General features: G+C 57.2%; 1 protein-coding gene across 1 annotated transcript; it reads left to right on the forward strand.

The window, feature by feature from the left end:
* The first annotated feature begins 1,830 nt into the window (after positions 1 to 1,830).
* SH2D6 (SH2 domain containing 6) lies at positions 1,831 to 14,084 on the forward strand. Its single transcript, XM_038385013.2, has 10 exons — positions 1,831 to 1,903; positions 4,990 to 5,006; positions 5,557 to 5,677; positions 5,829 to 5,881; positions 6,555 to 6,636; positions 7,066 to 7,179; positions 12,291 to 12,340; positions 12,656 to 12,739; positions 13,133 to 13,291; positions 13,609 to 14,084. The coding sequence occupies exons 3-10, from the start codon at positions 5,593 to 5,595 to the stop codon at positions 13,723 to 13,725; spliced, it is 744 nt and encodes a 247-aa protein (XP_038240941.1). The 5' UTR covers positions 1,831 to 1,903; positions 4,990 to 5,006; positions 5,557 to 5,592; the 3' UTR covers positions 13,726 to 14,084.
* The last annotated feature ends 7,116 nt before the right edge of the window (positions 14,085 to 21,200 follow it).

Here is a 21,200-nt window from a genome sequence, read left to right on the forward strand (position 1 = left end):
CTACCTCCACCGCAGACCCCTCTGGCATCTTCCCCACCTTCCAGCCCCATTTCCCACAGCCCCAGGTCCTGGGGGCTCAGGAGGCGGCAGGAAGAAAGGGGCATGGGGGGGGCAGATTCTGCTCCTTCCTGTCTCCTCCCTCCCTTCCCATTGCTCATGCAAATCCCCAGCACAATGCGGGTTTGTGCCCTTTGGGCCATTTGCATCTGAGCAGCTGCTGGGCTGGCAGGGCTGGGCTGTGTCTCCCAGCATGGTGAGTCCAGGGAGCGCTGGGGGACTTGGGGCTCAGAGAGCAGGCCCTGCCGGGAGCAGCTCCATGCAGGCATGGCTTAGGGCTGTGAGCACCTTTGGATTCCCTGACCCACAGCCCCCTGCCCTGAGCTCCCCCCAGCTCTGCCGATGCCCCTCACTCCCGACCCGCAACCCCCTGCCAGCCCAGCCCCGGGCTCCCCCCAGCTCTGCCGATGCCCCTCACTCCCGACCCGCAACCCCCTGCCAGCCCAGCCCCGGGCTCCCCCCAGCTCTGCCGATGCCCCTCACTCCCGATCCGCAGCCCCCTGCTAGCCTAGCCCAGCCCCCACAGCTCTGCCGGTGCCCCTCACTCCCGATCCGCAACCCCCTGCCAGCCCAGCCCCGGGCTCCCCCCAGCTCTGCTGATGCCCCTCACTCCCGATCTGCAACCCCCTGCCAGCCCAGCCCCGGGCTCCCCCCAGCTCTGCCGATGCCCCTCTCTCCCGATCCGCAGCCCCCTGCCAGCCCAGCCCCGGGCTCCCCCCAGCTCTGCCGATGCCCCTCACTCCCGATCTGCAACCCCCTGCCAGCCCAGCCCCGGGCTCCCCCCAGCTCTGCCGATGCCCCTCTCTCCCGATCCGCAGCCCCCTGCCAGCCCAGCCCCGGGCTCCCCCCAGCTCTGCCGGTGCCCCTCACTCCCGATCCGCAGCCCCCTGCCAGCCCAGCCCCGGGCTCCCCCCAGCTCCACCGGTGCCCCTCACTCCCGACCCGCAGCCCCCTGCCAGCCCAGCCCTGGGCCTCTCCTGGGAAAGCTCCCAGCTGCTGTTACATTTTTGCTTCTTCATGGTGATATACATCAGCTTGAGCCTCCTTCAACCCCAGCCTCATCCCCAGGCTGAAGGATCCCATAGTGGGGGGGACAGGGCTGCTGACTAGATCCAGCAGGGGATGCCATGTGGGGGTGCCATGGGGAGTGGGGCAGTGGCTGTGTGGGGCACTGTAGGGAGAGGGGGTGCCATGGGGAGGGAATAGGGGGGATGCTGGAGGTTGTTTGGGGATAGGCTCCCCACTGCCCCCCTCCTGCCCTGACCCCGCTTTGGATTCCTTGCAGAATATCTTCAGGAGGAGCTGCAGCCCGTGAGTAGTGCAGACTCCGGGCTGAGGGCTGGGGCCACAGGGGGTGGGGGGCAGCCTAGGGAGCACCAGCCCTTTGCCCCCTCCAGGTCCATCCCTGGCCCTGGTCTCGCCGTGGGATCAGTCCCTGGAGGCCAGAGCCTGGATGGGCACATGGAGGGCAGGAGTAGGGTGACCCAGACGTCTGATATTAGGGGCTTTGTCTTATACATGCAACTATCCCCCCCACCCCCAAAAACAAAATGTGTCTAGTTTTCACACTTCCTGTCTGGTCACCCTAGGCAGGGAGCCCGGAGGGCGGGGGGGGTCACCCGGCTGGGAGAGTGGGGGAGAAATGTGCGGGCAGGGGGTGATGTGGGCGTGGGGGGGCTATGCGGGGGTGGGGTGATGTGGGGGCAGGGCAGCGGGGTGATGTCAGCATGGGGGGGGCAGGGAGGCGATGTGGGCACCGTAGGGATGGAGCAGGGAGGCTCATGGGGTCCTGTTGTGTCTCCTCCCCACAGGCCTCAGACTCCACCCCCGCCCCCTAAGCGGCCGGGTAAGTGATGGTCCCAGCCCCAGGAGCCTGGGGGGGTCAGTAGCCGCAGCCGGCTAAGCCGGGCCTAGGGTGGCTGCATTATTCCCCCCGCCTGTCCTGTGTGGAGGGTGTGACAGGATCCCCCAGTACATCCTGCGACCCCTTAACTCGCCAACCTGGGCTGTCCTTCACAGAGCTTCGTCAGCGACAAACAGCAAACCCAGGGCAGCGCTGGGATCAGTCCCCACTAGCATGGGGAGCCCCACACCCAGCTACATTGCGTGTTCCCTGAGCCTCACATGAATCACCAGAGAGGCACCAGCCCATCACCCAGCCCCCAGCCTCGCACCCCAGAACTGCACCGTCTTCCTCTGCTCAAGGGCCCCTTGCACAGTGCAAGCCCATTCATTAGTTCACTGCTTCGACAGAGGATACTGAACACACACCAGCCCCTGTTAAGCTGAGCTCAGATTCCCTGAGCACTTCCACCAAACCCCACCGTTCGGTGAAATATAACACGGATTTATTACCAGAAAGATCGATTGTGAGGGATTATAAGTAGCAGGCAGAGAGATCAGAGTTGGTTAGAACATAAGAGCGGCCAGACTGGGTCAGACCAAAGGTCCATCTAGCCCAGTGTCCTGTCTGCTGACAGTGGCCAGTGCCAGGTGCCCCGGAGGGAATGAACAGAATGGGGGATTCTCAAGTGATCCATCCCTTGTCGCCCATTCCCAGCTTCTGGCAAACAGCGGCTAGAGACACCCTCCCTGCCCAGTCTGGTTAATAGCCATTGATGGACCTGTCCTCCATGAATTTATCTAGTTCTTTTCTGAACCCTGTTATAGTCATGGCCTTCACAACATCTTCTGGCAAAGAGTTCCACAGGTTGACTGTGTGTTGTGTGAAAAAATACTTCCTTCTGTTTGTTTTAAAGCTTCTGCTTCTTAATTTCAGTTGAAAGAAAAGGAGTCCTTGTGGCACCTTAGAGACTAACAAATTTATTTGAGCATAATCTTTAGTGAGCTACTGCTCACTTCATCGAATGAGCTGTAGCTCACAAAAGCTTATGCTCAAATAAATTTGTTAGTCTCTAAGGTGCCACGAGTCCTCCTGTTATTTTTGTGGATACAGACCAACATGACTGCTACTCTGAAACCAATAATTTCAGTTGGTGGCCCCTAGTTCTTGTGTTATGAGAAGGAGTAAATAACACTCCCTTACTTACTTTCTCCACACCAGCTTTTCCAGGTGAAAAGTTCCAGTCTTATTAACCTCTTCTCATATGGAAGCCGTTGCATACCCCTAATCCTTTTTGTTGCCCTTTTCTGAACCTTTTCCAATTCCAATAGATCTTTTTCGAGATGGGACAACCACACCTGCACGCAGTATTCCAGATGTGGGAGTACCATGGATTTATGTAGATGCAATATGATATTTTCTGTCCTATTTTCCATCCCTTTCTTAATGATTCCCAACATTCTGTTCCCGCTTTTTTGACTGCTGCTGCACATTGTTTGGATGTTTTCAGAGAATTATCCACACGGACTCCAAGATCTCTTTCTTGAGTGGTCTAATTTAGACCCCATCATTTTATAGGTGTAGTTGGGATTATGTTTTCCAATGTGCTTTACTTTGCATTTATCAACCTTGAATTTCATCTGCCATTTTGTTGCCCGGTCACCCAGTTTTGAGAGATCCTTGGGTAGCTCTTCGCAGTCTGCCTGGGTCTTAACTGTCTTGAGTAGTTTTGTATCATCTGCAAATTTGGCCACCTCACCGTTTACCCCTTTTCCCAGACCATTTATGACTATGTTGAATAGGACTGGTCCCAGTACAGACCCCTGGGGGACACCACTATTTACCTCTCCCCATTCTGAAAACTGACCATTTATTCCTACTCTTTGTTTCCTGTCTTTTAACCAGTTACCAACCCATGAGAGGACCTTCCCTCTTATCCCATTGCAGCTTATTTTGTGTAAGAGCCTTTGGTGAGGGACCTTGTCAAAGGCGTTCTGAAAATCTAAGTACACTAATCCACTGGATCCCCTTGGGGCACATGCCTGTTGACCCCCCCAAAGAATTCTAGTAGATTGGTGAGGCAGGATTTACCTTTACTAAAACCACGTTGACTCTTCCTCTACAAATTATGTTCATCGACATGTCTGACAATTTTTTTCTTTACTATAGTTTCAACCAGTTTGCCCACTACCGAAGTCAGGCTTACCGGCCTGTAATTGCTGGGATCACCTCTGGAGCCCTTTTTAAAAATTGGCATCACATTAGCTAGCCTCCAGTCATCTGGTACAGAAGCTGATTTAAATGATAGGTCACAGACCACAGTTAGTAGTTCTGCAATTTCACATTTGCATTTCTTCAGAGCTCTTGGGTGATACCATCTGGTGAATACCATAAGAAATAAAAATAAATTTGCAGTCTAAATTCTACAAACTAAGCAGGATTAGAATCAAGCAAGAATTTCTCGCCCTCGTAGATGTTACAGGCAGCTCACAGTTTTCAATACACAGGCTAGATTCCCTTTCAGTCTGGGACCAATCTCCCCAGTTCAAAGACTTTGTCCTCCAGACAATCGATCTTGCAGCTGTTGAGATGGGGGAGGGGAGAGGGCAAGTGATGTTGTCACTGCTCCCTTTTACACTTTCATCCAGCCAGGATCTTTCTAGCAGCTGTGACGTGGGATCAGGCAGCCCCCATATTGCACCTGCCCTCTCTGAGGAGCCTCTGGAAGGGAATTGTTCTTGATGAGCCATCAATGCCTGTCTGGCCAGTGATGGCTGCTCCTTTATTGCCACTGAAAGGCTGGTTGTGGGTGTCTTCCCACCTCACAATGTATTTCACAATGTAACATGCACACCAATGTCATAACTTCCCATATAGTGAGAGTACGCACAATTCAACAGGGTATTAATGTTCGACAGGTCAGATACCTCACAAGGCCCTCACACCATCACCTCACAAAGGTAAAAATGGTGAGTATGGGGTTCCAGGGTGCTACTGTGGGGGACAGATGCATGGAGGGAGGTCCTGAGGGGTGGGGCAGGTCCATAGATGGGCAGGCAGAGCCACTGACAGCCCCCTGTGTGTTACAGAGAGCTGGGAGCATGCGGTAAGTATAGCCCAGCCAGAAACCCACCCCTGCCCCGCCCACTTAACCCACAACCTGCCCCCACCCACCCACAGCCCCACCCACTGCTCCCTGCTCTGCCCCGCCCACTTCACCCTAACCCCGCCCCCACCCACAGCCCCACCCACCGCACCCTGCTCTGCCCCGCCCACTTCACCCTAACCCCGCCCCCACCCACAGCCCCACCCACCGTTCCCTGCTCTGCCCTGCCCACTTCACCCTAACCCCGCCCCCACCCAGACACAGCCCCACCCATTGCTCCCTGCCCCACCCACTGCTCCCTGCCCCGTCCCACCTGCTGCACCCCAATCCTTCCCCCACACAGCCATAGCCCCACCCATTTCTCCCTGCCCCACCCTACCCGCTGAACCCCCAACCCTGTCCCCACCCTGCCCACTGCTCCCCGCCTCACCCCCACCCTTTGCACCCCTCATGCAACCTCTCACCCCAACCCACTGTGTCCCCCAGCCATTGCTCTGCCCACTCCCTCAGCCCCAGGGCAGGACCCACCTGCCCCCGTCCCACTCCGCAGGGTCCCAGGGCGGCAGAGAAGTCAGAGGAGGGGGACATGTACGAGGCGCCTCCCTGTGAGAGCCAGGCCTGGAAGGTGGCTCCAGCCAAGAGGCCGGAGGACATGGACGGCACCTACCTAGGTAACGGGACCTGGGGGGCAGGAGACTGGGAGGCTGGCAATGGGGGAAGGGAGCAGGGGGCTGGGACCAGTGAGGAGCAGAGTTGGTGGGGGTTGGAAGGTTGGGGGGCAGCGTGCCCCCAGTGCCCGTCTCACCCTGTCCCTGCCTCCAGATCACGCCACTGCCCGGCGCTGCTCGGAGCCCTTCACCCTGCTGCCAGCCAAGGTGAGTGAGCCACCCCCACCCCACACCGAGCCCCCAGCACCCCCAATCCCCTCCCCTAACACCGAGCCCCCTGCACCCCCAATCCCTCTCCCCAACACTGAGACCGCCATCCCCCATTCCCCTCCTGCACCCCACACCGAGCCCTCTGCACCCCCAAGCCCCCTCCCACACCCCACCCCACACCGAACCCCCTGTACCCCCAATCCCCTTCCCCATGCCCCATCTCCCCCATGCTGATCTTCCTTTCCCCAGGCTGAGCCCCCACACCACCAACTTGCTTCTTCTGCTTCCCTGCCCTCAGTGCTGGGTCCCCCCAGCCAGCGCCCCGATGCCCCCTGCCAGGGAGAGATACAGGGTGAACAGACAGGGGGCTCCCCTTCCCCTAACAGTCATGGGCCCCAGAAAACCTCCCAGCCCCCTACTGCCCCCCCATTCACCCTGTGGCCACCCTCTGAGGTGATGGCATGGCACCATGTGGCCAGCTACGTTCCAGGAGAGCCCAGAGCCCTATATCCCACCACTGCCACCATTTACCCCAGGGAGCCACCCTGGCCCAGCCAGCTCCAAAACTGCAGACTCAGGAGTTGGGCCCAGGAGTTACTCATGGGGGGGGCCAGTTAGAGACTATGGGGAGCCTGGCTAGCTGGTAACCAGTCCCTGTTGTAACCCACAGTTCCTGTCGAAGCTCAGCCTGGGGCCTGGCACAGATGCTGGCAACGGAGAGGAGATGCCCCAGGGCCTGGCCTGCGGGAAAGGTGAGGGGCTGGGGGGGCTGGGAGGGGGCTGCTTTGTGGAGTGACCCCCTTCCCCACAGACACCGAGTCCCCCGCAGCCTGGGAGCCTGGCAGAGCCGCTTGGAGGCACCCCGGGACCCATGGAGGCTGGCTCTGGCCACAGGGCTAGGGGCAGCCTGGCTCCCTGCCCACCTATGGGGTCCCCGCTTGCCCCTGCCCTGTGTGGGAGGGGATCTCTTTGCCCAGGGCAGTGATTGCCATGATGACAGGTGGGCTTGCTGATGGTTGCTGGGGTAGTCGTGTTGGGCCCGTGGGGCGTCCTGGGGGCTGAGTCTCTGTGGCTGGGCCCTGGGGCCCCTTGGGCTCCCCACAAGCCCGGCTTGGCCACGCGGCCTCTTGCCCCTGGCTGGCCCCTTGCGCCCGGAGCTGAGCCGCCTTCTTCCCTTACAGGTCTGGACAGAACCTGGGCAAAGCTCCCGCCAGCTCCCGCCAGTTGCAGGGTCTCCCTGTCCAGCTCCTTCCCGAGGCCCCTGCCGACGCCTGCAGGCCCCGCTGCACCCCGGGGTATGTGGGGCACCGGGTTTGGTAGATGGGAGTTGGAGGGAGTTTCTGGGGGAGGACTGGAGCAGCTGGGGGGGCTTGTCCCTGCGGGCTGGTGGGGGCTCCTCAGAATCCCCCAGGGCCTTTCCTGGGGGCTCCCCAGATGGGGTCCCTCTGTTCTCTTCAGTCCTGCTTGGGCTCCGGATACTTCTGCTCATCCCATAGCCCCTTCCAGTTCCTCCCATCACCCTGCAATCCCTTACCCCCAGTCTGTCTCCCCCCCAATCTCTGCCCGCGGCCTGTTCCCGTCCCCCCACAGTCTCTGTCCCACCCCAGGCCTGTCCCCATGGATGTGCCCCACCCAGTCACATGGTTTAGTGCCTGAGGGCCCCCCAGGACTCCAGTGGTGACCCCCTTCCTTTCGGGGGGGGGATAGCCTCTGCTGCTCACTTCACCTTGTTCCTGCACCCACAGATCCCGGCCCGACCTCGTGGGTATTGAAGGGTATGTGCTGTTTAGGAAAGGCAAAGGTAGAGGAGTAGCATTGTATATCAATGATGAGGTCGACGGTAAAGAGATAAGAAGCGATGGAATGGATAAGACTGAGTCTGTCTGGGCAAAAATCACATTGGGGAACAAAGCTACTAGAGCCTTCCCTGAGATGTGCTTGAGGTGTGCTATAGACCGCCGGATCGGATGTGGATATGGATAGAGCCCTCTTTAATGTTTTTTAGTGAAGTAAATACTAATGGAAACTGCGTGATCATGGGAGACTTTAACTTCCCAGATATAGACTGGAGGACAAGTGCCAGTAATAATAATAGGTTTCAGAGTAGCAGCCGTGTTAGTCTGTATCCGCAAAAAGAAAAGGAGGACTTGTGGCACCTTAGAGACTAACAAAGTTATTTGAGCATAAGCTTTCGTGAGCTACAGCTCACTTCATCGGATGCATTCGGTGGAAAATGATAAGTAATAATAATAGGTCTCAGATTTTCCTGGCTGCGATAGCTGAACCGACAAGAGGGGATGCCATTTTAAATTTGGTTTTGGTGAGTAGTGAGGACCTCATAGAAGAAATGGTTGTAGGGGACTGTCATGGAGTCCCCGGGCGATGCTCTGGAGCTGCGCCCTACAAAGCCAGGCAGGACTCTGGGGGAGCCTCCTCTCTGGGAGCAGCCTGTCTGCAGGACACACAGCTCTCCCGGTTCCCCCCTTCCTGGGTCTGACATCGGAGCATGCAGCATCCTCTGCCCCTCCGTGTGCTTCCCCCAGCCAGTCCACCCAGGCAGGGTCCTGGGGAAGCCAGAGGGTCCTGCCCCACAACTCCACAGTCAGACGTGACTCTCAGCCAGCCAGTAAAACAGAGGTTTATTAGATGACAGGAACATGGTCTAAACCAGAGCTGGTTGGTACAGAGAACAGGACCCCTCAGCTGGGTCCATTTTGGGGGGCAGTGAGCCAGACAACCACGTCTGCACTTCACTCCATGTCCCCAGCCAGCCACAAACTGAAACTCTCTCCAACCCCGCCCCTCCTCTGGGCTTTGTCCCTTTGTCCCCAAAGCTCAGGCTTTGTCCCTTTCCCTGGCCAGGTGGTCACCGGATCCCTTTGTTCTCCAACCCTTTAGCTCTCACCTTGCAAGGGGGAAGGGCCAGGCCATCAGTTGCCAGGAAACAGGGTGTCGGCCATTCTCTGTGTCCAGACCCCTGCACACACCTACCCTCTAGAGCTCTGCAACGATCATACACCCCTATCCCACCACCTAGATACTTAAGAACTGCACAGGGGAAACTGAGGCACCCCCACAATATTCAGAGGAAACATTAAGAACAGTCCCACTTCATCACATCGACAACCTTGGTTCAAGCGATCGTGAGCTAATTCAGTTCAAACTAAATGGAAGGATAAACAAAAATATATCTGTGACTAGGGTTTTTGATTTCAAAAGGCTGACTTAAAAAAATTAAGGACATTAGTTAGGGAAGTGGATTGGACTGAAAAACTTGTGGATCTAAAGGTAGAGGAGGCCTGGAATTACTTCAAGTCAAAGCTGCAGAAGCTGTCGGAAGCCTGTATCCCAAGAAAGGGGAAAAAATTCACAAGCAGGAGTTGTAGACCAAGCTGGATGAGCAAGCATCTCAGAGAGGTCATTAAGAAAAAGCAGAAAGCCTACAAGGAGTGGAAGATGTGAGGGATCAGCAAGGAAAGCTGCCTTATTGAAGTCAAGACATGTAGGGATAAAGTGAGAAAGGCCAAAAGCCATGTAGAGTTGCACCTTGCAAAGGGAATTAAAACCAATAGTAAAAGGTTCTATAGCCATATAAATAAGAAGAAAACAAAGAAAGAAGAAGTGGGGCCGCTAAACACTGAGGATGGAGTGGAGGTTAAGGATAATCTAGGCATGGCCCAATATCTAAACAAATACTTTGCCTCAGTCTTCAATGAGGCTAATGAGGACTGTAGGGATAATGGTAGGACAACAAATGGGAAGGAGGATATGGAGGTAGATATTACCACATCTGAGGTATAAGCCAAACTCAAACAGTTTAATGGGACTAAATCGGGGGGCCCGGATAATCCTCATCCAAGAATATTAAAGGAATTGACACATGAAATTGCAAGCCCGTTATCAAGAATTTTTAATCAATCTGTAAACTCAGGGATTGTACCATATGACTGGAGAATTGCTAACACAGTTCCTATTTTTAAGAAAGGGAAAAAAAGTGATCCGGGTAACTACAGACCTGTTAGTTTGACATCTGTAGTATGCAAGGTCTTGGAAAAAATTTTGAAGGAGAAAGTAGTTAAGGACATTGAGGTCAATGGTAAATGGGACAAAATACAACATAGTTTTACAAAAGGTAGATCGTGTCAAACCAACCTGATCTCCTTCTTTGAGAAAAAAGAAAAGGAGTACTTGTGGCACCTTAGAGGCTAACAAATTTATTTGAGCATAAGCTTTCGTGAGCTATGATGAAGTGAGCTGTAGCTCACGAAAGCTTATGCTCAAATAAATTTGTTAGTCTCTAAGGTGCCACAAGTACTCCTTTTCTTTTTGCGAATACAGACTAACACAGTTGCTACTCTGAAACCTGTCATTATGCAAGGTTCTTTGAGAAAGTAACAGATTTTTTAGACAAAGGAAATGCAGTGGATCTAATTTACCTAGATTTCAATAAGGTGTTTGATACGGTGCCACATGGGGAATTATTAGTTAAATTGGAAAAGATGGGGATCAGTATGAAAACTGAAAGGTGGATAAGGAACTGGCTAAAGGGAGACTACAGTAGGTCACACTGAAAGGCAAACTGTCAGGCTGGAAGGAGGTTACTAGTGGAGTTCCTCAGGATCAGTTTTGGGACCAATCTTATTTAATCCTTTTATTACTGACCTTGGCACAAAAAGTGGGAGTGTGCTAATAAAGTTTGTGGATGATACAAAGCTGGGAGGTATTGCCAATATGGAGAAGGACAGGGATATCACGCAAGAAGATCTTGATGACCTTGTAAACTAGAGTACTAGTAATAGGATGAAATTTAATAGTGAAAAGTGCAAGGTCATGCATTTAGGGATTAATAACAAGAACTTCTGTTATAAATTGGGGATGCATCACTTGGAAGTAACGGAGAAGGACCTTGGAGTATTGGTTGATCACAGGATGACTATGAGCAGCCAATGTGATATGGCTGTGAAAAAAGCTAATGCGGTCTTGGGATGCATCAGGAGCGGTCCTTCCAGTAGAGATAAGGAGGTGTTAGTACCATTATACAAGGCACTGGTGAGACCTCACCTGGAATACTGTGTGCAGTTCTGGTCTCCCATGTTTAAGAAGGATGAATTCAAACTGGAGCAGGTACAGAGAAGGGCTACTAGGATGATCCGAGGAATGGAAAACCTGTTTTATGAAAGGAGACTCAAGGAGCTTGGCTTGTTTAGCCTAACCAAAAGAAGGTTGAGGGGAGATATGATTGCTCTCTATAAATATATCGGAGGGATAAATACCACAGAGGGAGAGGAATTATTTAAGCTCAGTACCAATGTGGACACAAGAACAAATGGATATAAACTGGCCATCAGGAAGTTTAGACTTGAAATTAGACGAAGTTTCTAACCATCAGAGGAGTGAAGTTCTGGAACAGCCTTCCAAGGAAAGCAGTGGGGGCAAAAGTCATATCTGGCTTCAAGACTAAGCTTGATGAGTTTATGGAAGTGATGGTGTGATAGGATAGCCTAATTTTGGCAATTAATTGATCTTAGACTATTAGCGGTAGATATTCCCAATGGCCTGTGATGGGATGTTAGATGGGGTAGGATCTGAGTTACTACAGAGAATTCTTCTCTGGGTATCTGGCTGGTGAATCTTGCCCATATGCTCAGGGTTCAGCTGATTGCTCCTATTTGGGGTCGGGAAGGAATTTTCCTCCAGGGCAGATTGGAAGAGGCCCTGGGGGTTTTTCGCCTTCCTCTGTAGCATGGGGCACAGGTCACTTGCTGGAGGATTCTCTGCACCTTGAAGTCTTTAAATCACGATTTGGGGACTCAATAGCTCAGACATAAGTCAGGGGTTTGTCCTGACCCACAACCCCTGCTATCCCGGCCCTGGGCAGAGGCAGCCGTGGTCTTTCCCCATCCAGGTGTGGCCTGTTTGGGGGCTGGGGAAGGTGCAAGCAAGCTGAGGCCGCGCGGAGCCGCTTCGTCTGGGACTGAAGGGGAAAGGCAGGCGCTTTCAGCCTGGGCACGGCCCCGGTGCCTGTGAGCACCCCCTGGGGCAGAGAGGGGGAGTGCACCGCACAGTCGCGGCACCCTGTTCATTGAGGAGCAGGTGTCCAGTCTCCCTGAGGCTGCTGAGCCAGTGGCTCCTGCCAGGCCTGGGAGCTGGTGGAGGGTCAGGGAGCGAGGGTCAGGCTGGGAGCTGGTGTGGGTCAGGCCTGTGATCTCCCCAGGTCCTGGCTGAGTGTCAGTGACTATGGCACCCTCCCAGGGCTGGGCCCATGGGGAATAAAGGACCCGCTACTGCTGCCAGCTGAGGGAGCTCCCCTCAGGCTCATGGCAGAGGCCTGGGAGCATGGTGCCCATGGCCTGGCTGGACATCTGCCGCATCTCCTCTTAACCCGTCGGCGTCCTGCCTCTTTCAGCCTCGAGCAAAGCCCCAGCCTGGCCCAGGGGCAGCAGATCCCTGGCAGAGGTAAGCGCCTACCCTGCTTGTGGGCTCGCTGTGCCTGGGCGGGCGGGAGGGGTGGCACCTTCCTCCCGAAGCAGCCAGCACAGCCTCTGGGGGGGCTTGTCCCGGGAGGGGGCAGATATAAGGGGGGGCCCCAGAGCAGAGTTATGAGAACTCTCCCTTCCCCACCCTCACCATGGTGGTCCCAGCTTCATCCCCAGCCCCACCCCACCCCACAGGCAGCCAGGGGCATTCTGGGAAGATTCATCTTGAGCGTGTCAAGTGTTGCCACGGGGGAGGATACACACGGCGCTCTCACCTCTCCCCTGTGCTCCCCAGGATCCTGGCTTGCAGGACCAGGCCTGGTACGCTGGGAGCTGTGACCGGCACGTGGCAGAGAGCGTCCTGCAGGGGGTCAATAAGGTACCGGCTGCACCCACCAGGCGAGGGCGAGAGCAGGGCTTGGCACTGGGAGGCAGGACTCCTGGGTTCTCTCCCAGCTCGAGGAGGGGAGTGGGGTCGAGTTGTTGGGGAGGGGCTGGGAGGCAGGACTCCTGGGTTCTCTCCCAGCTCTGCTGCTGACTCTCTGTGACTGTGAGCGGGTCAGTCCCCAGCTGTACTGTGGGTTGGTGTGGGGGGAAAGGCTGGGTCCAGAGCCCGTCCCTGGGGCTGTAGGGACCCTGTGGTGGTTCCTCCTGCACCCAGGAGCTGCCACAGATCTATGCCAGGTAGGGCCTGGGCAGGCCTGGCAGCGTCTCTCAGCGCCAGGCCGGGTCCTTGCCCCAGTGCTGAGCAGCCCCCCCCCCCCCGCCCCAGGACAGCGCGTTCATGGTGCGCCAGAGCTCAGGGCTGGGCTGGAATCAACCATTCACCTTGGTCGTGCTGTACAAGGGCCGCGTCTACAACATCCCCATCCGCTACCTGGAGAGCAGCCGCCAGTACACGCTGGGCAAGGATGGGAAGAGCCGCGAGGAGGTGGGTGCCAGGAGGGCAGGGGGTGCCAGGGAGCCCTGAGGGAGGGGTCTCTCCCCTGCCCCCTTCAGGGGCAGCCTCTCTCCTGGCAGCCCTGGGAATGGGGGGGGACCCCTGGGAAAGCTCCTGGTCGCCCCTGCTGCTTGCTTGGCCCAGGGGTCGGTGGGTGGCAGCCCCAGGCCGGGGCACTCAATGGACAACTGGGAGCCAGTGGAACTGGGCGGGGCACATCCGGCCCTGGGGACGGTGCCCGCGGAGGGTCGGGCTGGTCCCACTTCCCCCAGCCGCTCTCTGCTGCCATCTCCCCTTTTCTCCCCCAGCGGTTTGACAGCGTGGCCAGCATCGTCCAGCACTACAGCGAGTACCCCCTGGTGCTGATCGAGGGCAGCTCTGCCTCCAGGGCGCACACCTGCCTGCTCTTCCCTGTCAAGCCCTGAGGGCTGGGCCCGGCTGCTCCCACCCCCAGCTCTGCCATGCGGGATGCGAGGCTCTCTGCCCTGACTGCTGCAGGATGGACAGCAGGGGGTGCCAGTGCTGCAGAATGCCCCCGTGCTGGGCCGTGCAGCCCCTGCAGGGACAGGGCTTGGGGAGCTGGGAGCTCCCCCGTTCCGGCTGGAGTTACTGCTGCTTTCGCCTCTACAGCCCTGGTGGGGGCTGGCTCCTGTAGCCCTTGGCTCGGGCCCCTCTGCTGCGGTGGGGGATTTGGAGCCTTTGGGTTTCTCTGGGTCTCGCTTGGCCTGCTGCTCATGGTGGGACCTCCAAGCCCCTGGGGCTCCCGGCCGCGCTTGCCCCGTGTCAGTGTCAGGTCCCAATAAACGTTGGGACACGCCTGGTGCTGCCTCCTGGAGCCTCTTTGCTGCCATTGCCTCCTCCCCGCCCATTTGCAGGCTGGGACCTTTCCAGAGCTATCCACTCTGTGCCGGGGACTCCCTGGCCTTGGCCTCGCCCCAGCAGCTGATCCAGACAAGTGTGGGGGAGGGTGAGACAATGAGACTGGCTGCATCAGATGCTGGGCTGGGACCCATGGGACTGCTGGGTTCGATTCCTGCCACTTCCCTGCTTGGTGCCTCAGTTTCCCTTTCCACCATTGTCTAGTTAGCCCCACCCACAGAAAGTTCTATGCCCGAATTGTGGTCTGTGGCTGCACAGCGCCCAGCACAACAGGGGCTTGAGCTCGCTCTCTGGGGCTCTGGGTCGTGCCCAGCACCATGGGGACCCCTTTGGACCTCCAGGCTTAGCCCCGGGATTGAAGGTCGCAGGCCTGACTCTTGGCACCTGCCTGCCTGAGCCCCCCCAAGTCTGTTCTGCCCCCCGGTGCCCAGTGAGCTGCATATGGGGCCTTCCCCATGTTAATGGCGCAGTTGTTGCATGCTTGACGCTGCCAGGAGGTGGTTGGTCTGAGCAGGGCCGAGCGGTGGGGAGCAGGGCCGTGGGCACTAACAGAAGACTCTTGGCCCAGCCCTGTGACTCCTGGGGGAGGGGGCAGGGCTAGGTCAGCAAGCCCAGGAGAGCTGGGCCCAGGCAGGTTGTGGAGGGGAGACCTGCAGGGAGTAGAGTGGAGGGCTCAGTAGGGGGCAGTCAGGGCTGGCCAGGGGATGGAGCTCCCCACCGCCCTGCTCACTGACCCATTGGGGCCCTAGCTACAAGGTGGGAGATGCTGCAGACAATGCACCCACCCACCCCCATTCCTGGGCTCGTGGCCAGCGCGCCCCCCGCCACTGCCCCGTCCCTGGACTTGCGGCCGGCAGGAGAGGGGTCTGGGACCCTTTCCCCACCTGGGCCCCAAAGGAGCCGGAGTGGGGAAGCCCTACGCAATGCCCACACAGACCACCAGGGCCCCCTGTGTCCAGCAGTTGGGTGTCCCTGGCCCTGGCCCTTTCCCCTGGGCCGCAGAGAGCCCCCTGCCTCTGGATCCAACACCCCCCCCCGAACCCCCATCAGCCCATTCCCTGCCCCCCAGGACCCATCTCTCATCTTGCCTGGGGGCGTTAGTGGAAGGCCTTGTCCCCCCACAGCCCACATGGTGCCTGCCAGGCTTCTCGCTGCTGGGCAAGGCCCCTAGAGCCTGGGGCTGACAGATGCAGTGGGGCAGGGCCCCCTGCCAGGCCCCAGCCAGTTCTGGGGGAGTCTGGGGGACCTGCTGCCTTGGGGATCTTCCTCTCGCCTTAGGCTGAACTGGGCACCTTGCAATGCCCAGGGGGAGCAGCAGCGCCCCCAATCCTCTCTGCACCCCCTGCCTCCAGCATCAGCCTCTGGCCCTTGCCTGCTCCCGGCAGCATCTGCCCCCTAGCACCACGGTGGGGGCAGAGCAGACAGTGTGGGGAAAATACCCCCTATTGGCTGCATGTCGGTGGAGTGGAGTCGGTTTGTACACCCTCCCCAGAGGTGGCTGCATGTGGGGGCGTCTCTCCCTCTCTGGCTGGCTGTTCAGCATGTTGGAAGCACTTGGCTCAAAGGGGGCAGGCGGTGGCAGAAGTGGGCACACTGGGGTTGCCAGGCGCACACAAGCCCGGCCTGAGCCATGGCTGCCCAGGGCCCTCACAGCTTGAGCAGCCCATCCCCCCAGGGGCGGGGTACAGGGAAACCCGCCAGGCCCCCTAACTGGGGGCTGCAACCGAATCAAGTACATGCCATGGGGGGCAGCCGGAGCCTGGCCAGGGCTGAATGTCAGCGGAGGCAAACTGTGCCAGGAGTACTAGGAGCCTGGCTGGCACAGCTCAGGGAACGGGCCGCAGGGCCTTTCCCCTGCAGTACGCGCCCAGGTCCGTCGGGTAGGATGGGAACTGAACACACCCACCCTGCAACTGGTCTCTTGCACTCTCACACACAGACACAGAGTCCTGCGTCTCTTCACACCCCCGACATGCCGGCTGGTCTCTGTCTCTCTCACATACACACGGACTGTTCACACGTGCACACAGTGTGATTCTTCACACTCACCCCACACTTTGGCGGCCCCCCCAGCTCTCTGCCTTCCACTAACGGGCGAGGGTGGCAGCCGGTACCCCATTCACGGAGGCTGTCCGGCTGCCAGCCAAAGACCCTGCCCAGGCTCTGCTTACAACAGGGCAGTGTGCCCCGCAACACCTAGTGCCGCTCTCAAGCTGGGGGGCCCCATGCATTACTGCCATGTCTGTGCACTCCCCTGCCCCTGGGAGCCTCCTTGCGAGCTGGAGCCTGGGCCAAGGTGGGACCTGCTGGGTGACCAGGCCAGGGACAAGGCCACAGCCGTGGAGGGGCTGGAGGCTGGGAGCGAGATCTATCACCCGCCGGTGGGGCTGGGAGCGCGGCCCAGAGAGGATTCTGGGATATAACCCAGGCAGGGCCAGGGCGGGAGCAGAGGATTCTGGGTTATAACCCAGGCAGGGCCAGGGCGGGAGCAGAGGATTCTGGGATATAACCCAGGCAGGGCCAGGGCGGGGAGCAGAGGATTCTGGGTTATAACCCAGGCGGGGCCAGGGTGGGAGCAGAGGCTTCTGGGATGTAGCCAGGGCGGGGAGCAGAGGATTCTGGGAGATAACAGAGACTTGACTTGGTGGGTAGCTCACATGACTGGAGCACTGCCATGGATGGGTATAAACTGTTCAGGAAGGACAGGCAGGGGAGGAAAGGGGGAGGATTTGCACTGTACGATTGCTCAGAGCTCCAGTATGAAATGGGAGAAAAGCCTGTTGAGAGTCTTTGGGTTAAGTTTAGAGGCGAGAGCAACAAGGGTGATGTCGTGGTTGGCGCCTGCTATAGACCACCAGACCAGGAGGAGGAAGTAGACGAGGCTTTCTTCGGACAATTGACTGAACTTTCCACAACACAGGCCCTGGTTCTCCTGGGGGACTTCAATCACCCTGATGTCTGCTGGGAAAGCAGAGCACAGACAATCCAGAACGTTTTTGGACAGTGTTAGGGACAACTTCTGGTGCAACTATTGGAGGAACCAACCAGGGGCCGTTTTCCTCTTGACCTGCTGCTTACAAACAGGGAAGAATTGATAGGGAAAGTAGAAGTGGGTGGCAACCTGGGAGGCAGTGACCATGAGATGGTGGAGTTCAGGATCCTGACACAGGGAAGACAGGAGAGCAGCAGAATACAGACCCTGGACTTCAGAAAAGCAGACTTTGACTCCCTCAGGGAACTGATGAGCAGGATTCCTGGGAGGCTAATGTGAGTGGGGAAGGAGTCCAGGAGAGCTGGCTGTATTTTAAATAAGCTTTATTGAGGGCACAGGAACAAACCGTCCCAATGTGCAGAAAGAATAGCAAATATGGCAGGTGACCAGCTTGGCTTAACAGAGAAATCTTTGGGGAGCTTAAACACAAAAAGGAAGCTTACAAGAAACTTGGACAGATGAGTAGGGAGGAGTATAAAAATATTGCTCAAGCATGCAGGGGTGTAATCAAGAAGGCCAAAACACAACTGGAGTTGCAGCGAGCAAGGGATGTGAAGCGTAACAAGAAGGGTTTCTACAGGTATGTTAGCAACAAGAAGGTCAGGGAAAGTGTGGGCCCCTTACTGAATGGGGCAGGCAACCCAGTGACAGATGATGTGGAAAAAGCTGAAGTACTCAATGCTTGTTTTGCCTTGGTCTTCAGACAAGGTCAGCTCCAAGACTGCTGCACTGGGCAGTACAGCATGGGGAGGAGGTGACCAGCCCTCAATGGTGAAAGAACAAGTTCAGGACTATTTAAAAAAGCTGGACGAGCACAAGTCCATGGGGCCGGATGCGCTGCATCCGAGAGTGCTAAAGGAGTTGGCGGATGTGATTGCAGAGCCATTGGCCATTATCTTTGAAAACTCATGGTGATCGGGGGAAGTCCCGGACGACTGGAAAAAGGCTAATGTAGTGCCCATCTTTAAAAAAGGGAAGAAGGAGGATCCGGGGAACTACAGACCAGTCAGCCTCACCTCAGTACCTGGAAAAATCATGGAGCAGGTCCTCAAGGAATACATTTTGAAGCACTTGGAGGAGAGGAAGGTGATCAGGAACAGTCAGCATGGATTCACCAAGGCAAGTCATGCCTGACCAACCGATTGCCTTCTATGATGAGCTAACTGGCTCTGTCGATACAGGGAAAGTGGTGGATGTGATAGATCTTGATTTTAGCAAAACTTTTGACACGGTCTCCCACAGAATTCTTGCCAACAAGTTAAAGAAGTATGGGCTGGATGAATGGACTATAAGGTGGATAGAAAGCTGGCTAGATTGTCAGGCTCAACGGGTAGTGATCAACGGCTCGATGTCTAGTTGGCAGCCAATATCAAGCGGAGTGTCCCAGGTTTCGGTCCTGGGACCAGTTTTCTTCAACATCTTCAATAACGATCTGGATGATGGGATGGATTGCCCTCTCAGCAAGTTCACAGATAACACTAAGCTGGAGGGTAGGGATAGGGTCCAGAGTGACCTAGACAAATTGAAGGATTAGGCCAAAAGAAATCTGATGAGGTTCAACAAGGACAAGTGCACTTCAACAAAGACAAGTTCTGCACTTAGGAGGGAAGAATCCCATGCACCACTACAGGCTGGGGACCGACCTGCTAAGTAGCAATTCTGGGTTACCTAGGGAGGTGATGGAATCTCCATCCTTAGAGGTTTTTAAGGCCCAGCTAGACAAAGCCCTGGCTGGGATGATTTAGTTAGGGTTGGTCCTGCTTTGAGCAGGGGGTTGGACTAAATGACCTCCTGAGGTCTCTTCCAACCCTAATCTTCTATGATTCTATATAACCCAGGTAGTGCCAGGGTGGGGAGCAGAGGATTCTGGGCTATAACCCAGGCAGTGCCAGGGTGGGGAGCAGAGGATTCTGGGATATAACCCAGTAGTGCCAGGGTAGGGAGCAGGTGGGGCCAGCCCTGGCATGAGGGGTGTTACAGGCTGGTCTCTGAGCCTGAGCCCCCCTCTGGCAGAACAGAGGCCAGGCCCGGCAGAACTCTGGCAGCATTTCTGGTCACCCCCCCCACTGCCCCCACTCCTGGGGGTTACCACGGGCGAGAGGGATGCCCAATGGGTGCTTGTTGAGCTCCCGGCCTCTGCAGGAAGCCTCCTGCCTCTTGCCAGGCCGTGGCATGGCTCCCTGGCACTGACATTTCGTGTGCGTGGCGCAGGGCTATTCCTAGGTCCCAGGTCCCACCTATTGCCCTCACCCACCGCCGTGGCACTCCGAGTGCCTCTCACTCAGCACCAGCTCTGCAGACCCCGCTTGTACCTCAGAGCCTGTCCATGCCCAGCGGGGCACAGCTAGCCTGAGAGGGGAGCATGGCTGAGCTAGAGCCAGCAGGATGGCACCATCGGCTCGTGGGAGCTGGGTCAGTGGAACAACTGGCCCTTGGAGGAGAGGGAGGGCACCCCTGCAGATTCACCCCTTGTGGCCCGGGTGCATGCCAGCCCCAGCCTGACACAGCTGCGCTGCTCAGCATATAAAGAGCGATGTGGATCCTAGCAGATACGATGGGGATTGAGCAGACAGCAAGCAGGAGGCACCCCACCCCCTGGGCCCAGGGAGGGCCTGTAAGCCCCCCCAGACTGCAGGGCCCCCTGCAGGAGGATTGGTGCCCAGCGGGAAGCACCAACGGGGCAGAGCCAGAGCCCAGCTGAAAGGGCTCCTTATCTCTCCAGTACAATGGCTACCAGCCTTGCCCAGGGCAGGCAGGATAATGCTGGGCCAGGACATCCACAGACGGACAATACTCGGCACACGGCCAATGGGCGGCGATGGAACACAATGGGCCGGATTCTGCCTTGCCGATACTGGGGTAAATCCAGAGTCATTCTGCTCGGCCAGATTCTGCCTTGCTGATACTGGGATAAATCCGGAGTCACTCTGCTCGGCTGGATTCTGTCTCGCCGATACTGGGGTAAATCCGGAGTCACTCCACTGAGACGGATTCTGCCTCACCGACTGGGGGTAAATCCGGAGTCACTCTGCTGGGCCAGGCTCGGCTTTCAGTCCGTAAATGGTCTGAATGAGGAGTGACTCACTGACTGGGCTGGAGTCACTCTGGATTTAGACCTGTGTAAGTGTAGGCTAGGGACAGTGGTCCAGGAGGGCGAAGTGCTCTGGGCCAGCTGGGAAAACAAGCTGGAAAGGATCCAACTAGAGATGGGCTTGAGCATCCCCCTTGGGCAGGGGTGAAAGTAAGTTAGAGGGGGGCGTGGCCTCAACTGGAAGGGGCAGGGCCTTAAATCCCCAGGCCTTTTAAATCTTGATTTAAAGGGCCAGGGCTTCAGCTGCGGTAGTGGTGGCTGGGAGCCCGGGGCCCTTTAAATCACCCCTGAGCTACCAGCTGCAGAGGCGGCTGGGAGCCCCGGGGCTCAGGGGTGATTTAAAAGGCCCAGGGCTCTGGCCGCTGCTACTGCAGCCGAGCCCCGGGCCCTTTAAATCACTGAGGAGCCCTGGGGGCTCCCGGCTGCCACCGCTACCCTGGGGCTCTGGGCTCTGGCAGAGCTTTAATGGGCCTGGGGCTCCGCTGTGGTAGCGGCTGCCGGAGCCCGGAGCCCTTTAAATCCCCGCCTGAGCCCTGCTGCCCAATCCCTGGGGTCACGGTGGCCGGGCTCCATCAAGGATTTAAAGGGCCCCGGGGCCCCAGCCCTTTAAATCCACTCCAGAGGCTTCCCCAGGGCTTCAGCAGCAGGGCTCTGGTGGAGATTTAAAGGGCCCTGGGGCGGTAGTGGCTCTGGAGCTCTGGGGCCCTTTAAATCCCTGCCAGAACCCCCCAACCCCTACCCCAGGGCTCAGGCAGCAGGGCTCCAGCAGGAGGGTAGTGGGGGCTGGAGCTCTGGGGCCCTTTAAATCCCCGCCAGAACCCCCCAACCCCTACCCCAGGGCTCAGGCAGCAGGGCTCCAGCAGGAGGGTAGTGGGGGCTGGAGCTCTGGGGCCCTTTAAATCCCCAACGCAGCCCTGCCGCCACTACCCCAGGGCTTT

This window comes from Dermochelys coriacea, chromosome 26, assembly GCF_009764565.3.
Source record: "Dermochelys coriacea isolate rDerCor1 chromosome 26, rDerCor1.pri.v4, whole genome shotgun sequence".
In the NCBI taxonomy this organism is placed as follows: domain Eukaryota; kingdom Metazoa; phylum Chordata; order Testudines; family Dermochelyidae; genus Dermochelys; species Dermochelys coriacea.

What these genes read in the sequence shown, in the direction of transcription:
- SH2D6 (XM_038385013.2), top strand. Translation starts at nt 5,593, where the DNA reads ATGTACGAGGCGCCTCCCTGTGAGAGCCAGGCCTGGAAGGTGGCTCCA. An exon ending in AGGCCCCGCTGCACCCCGGG is followed by an intron (nt 7,180 to 12,290) that starts GTATGTGGGGCA and finishes TGCCTCTTTCAG; the next exon opens with CCTCGAGCAAAGCCCCAGCC. An exon ending in GCAGCAGATCCCTGGCAGAG is followed by an intron (nt 12,341 to 12,655) that starts GTAAGCGCCTAC and finishes TGTGCTCCCCAG; the next exon opens with GATCCTGGCTTGCAGGACCA.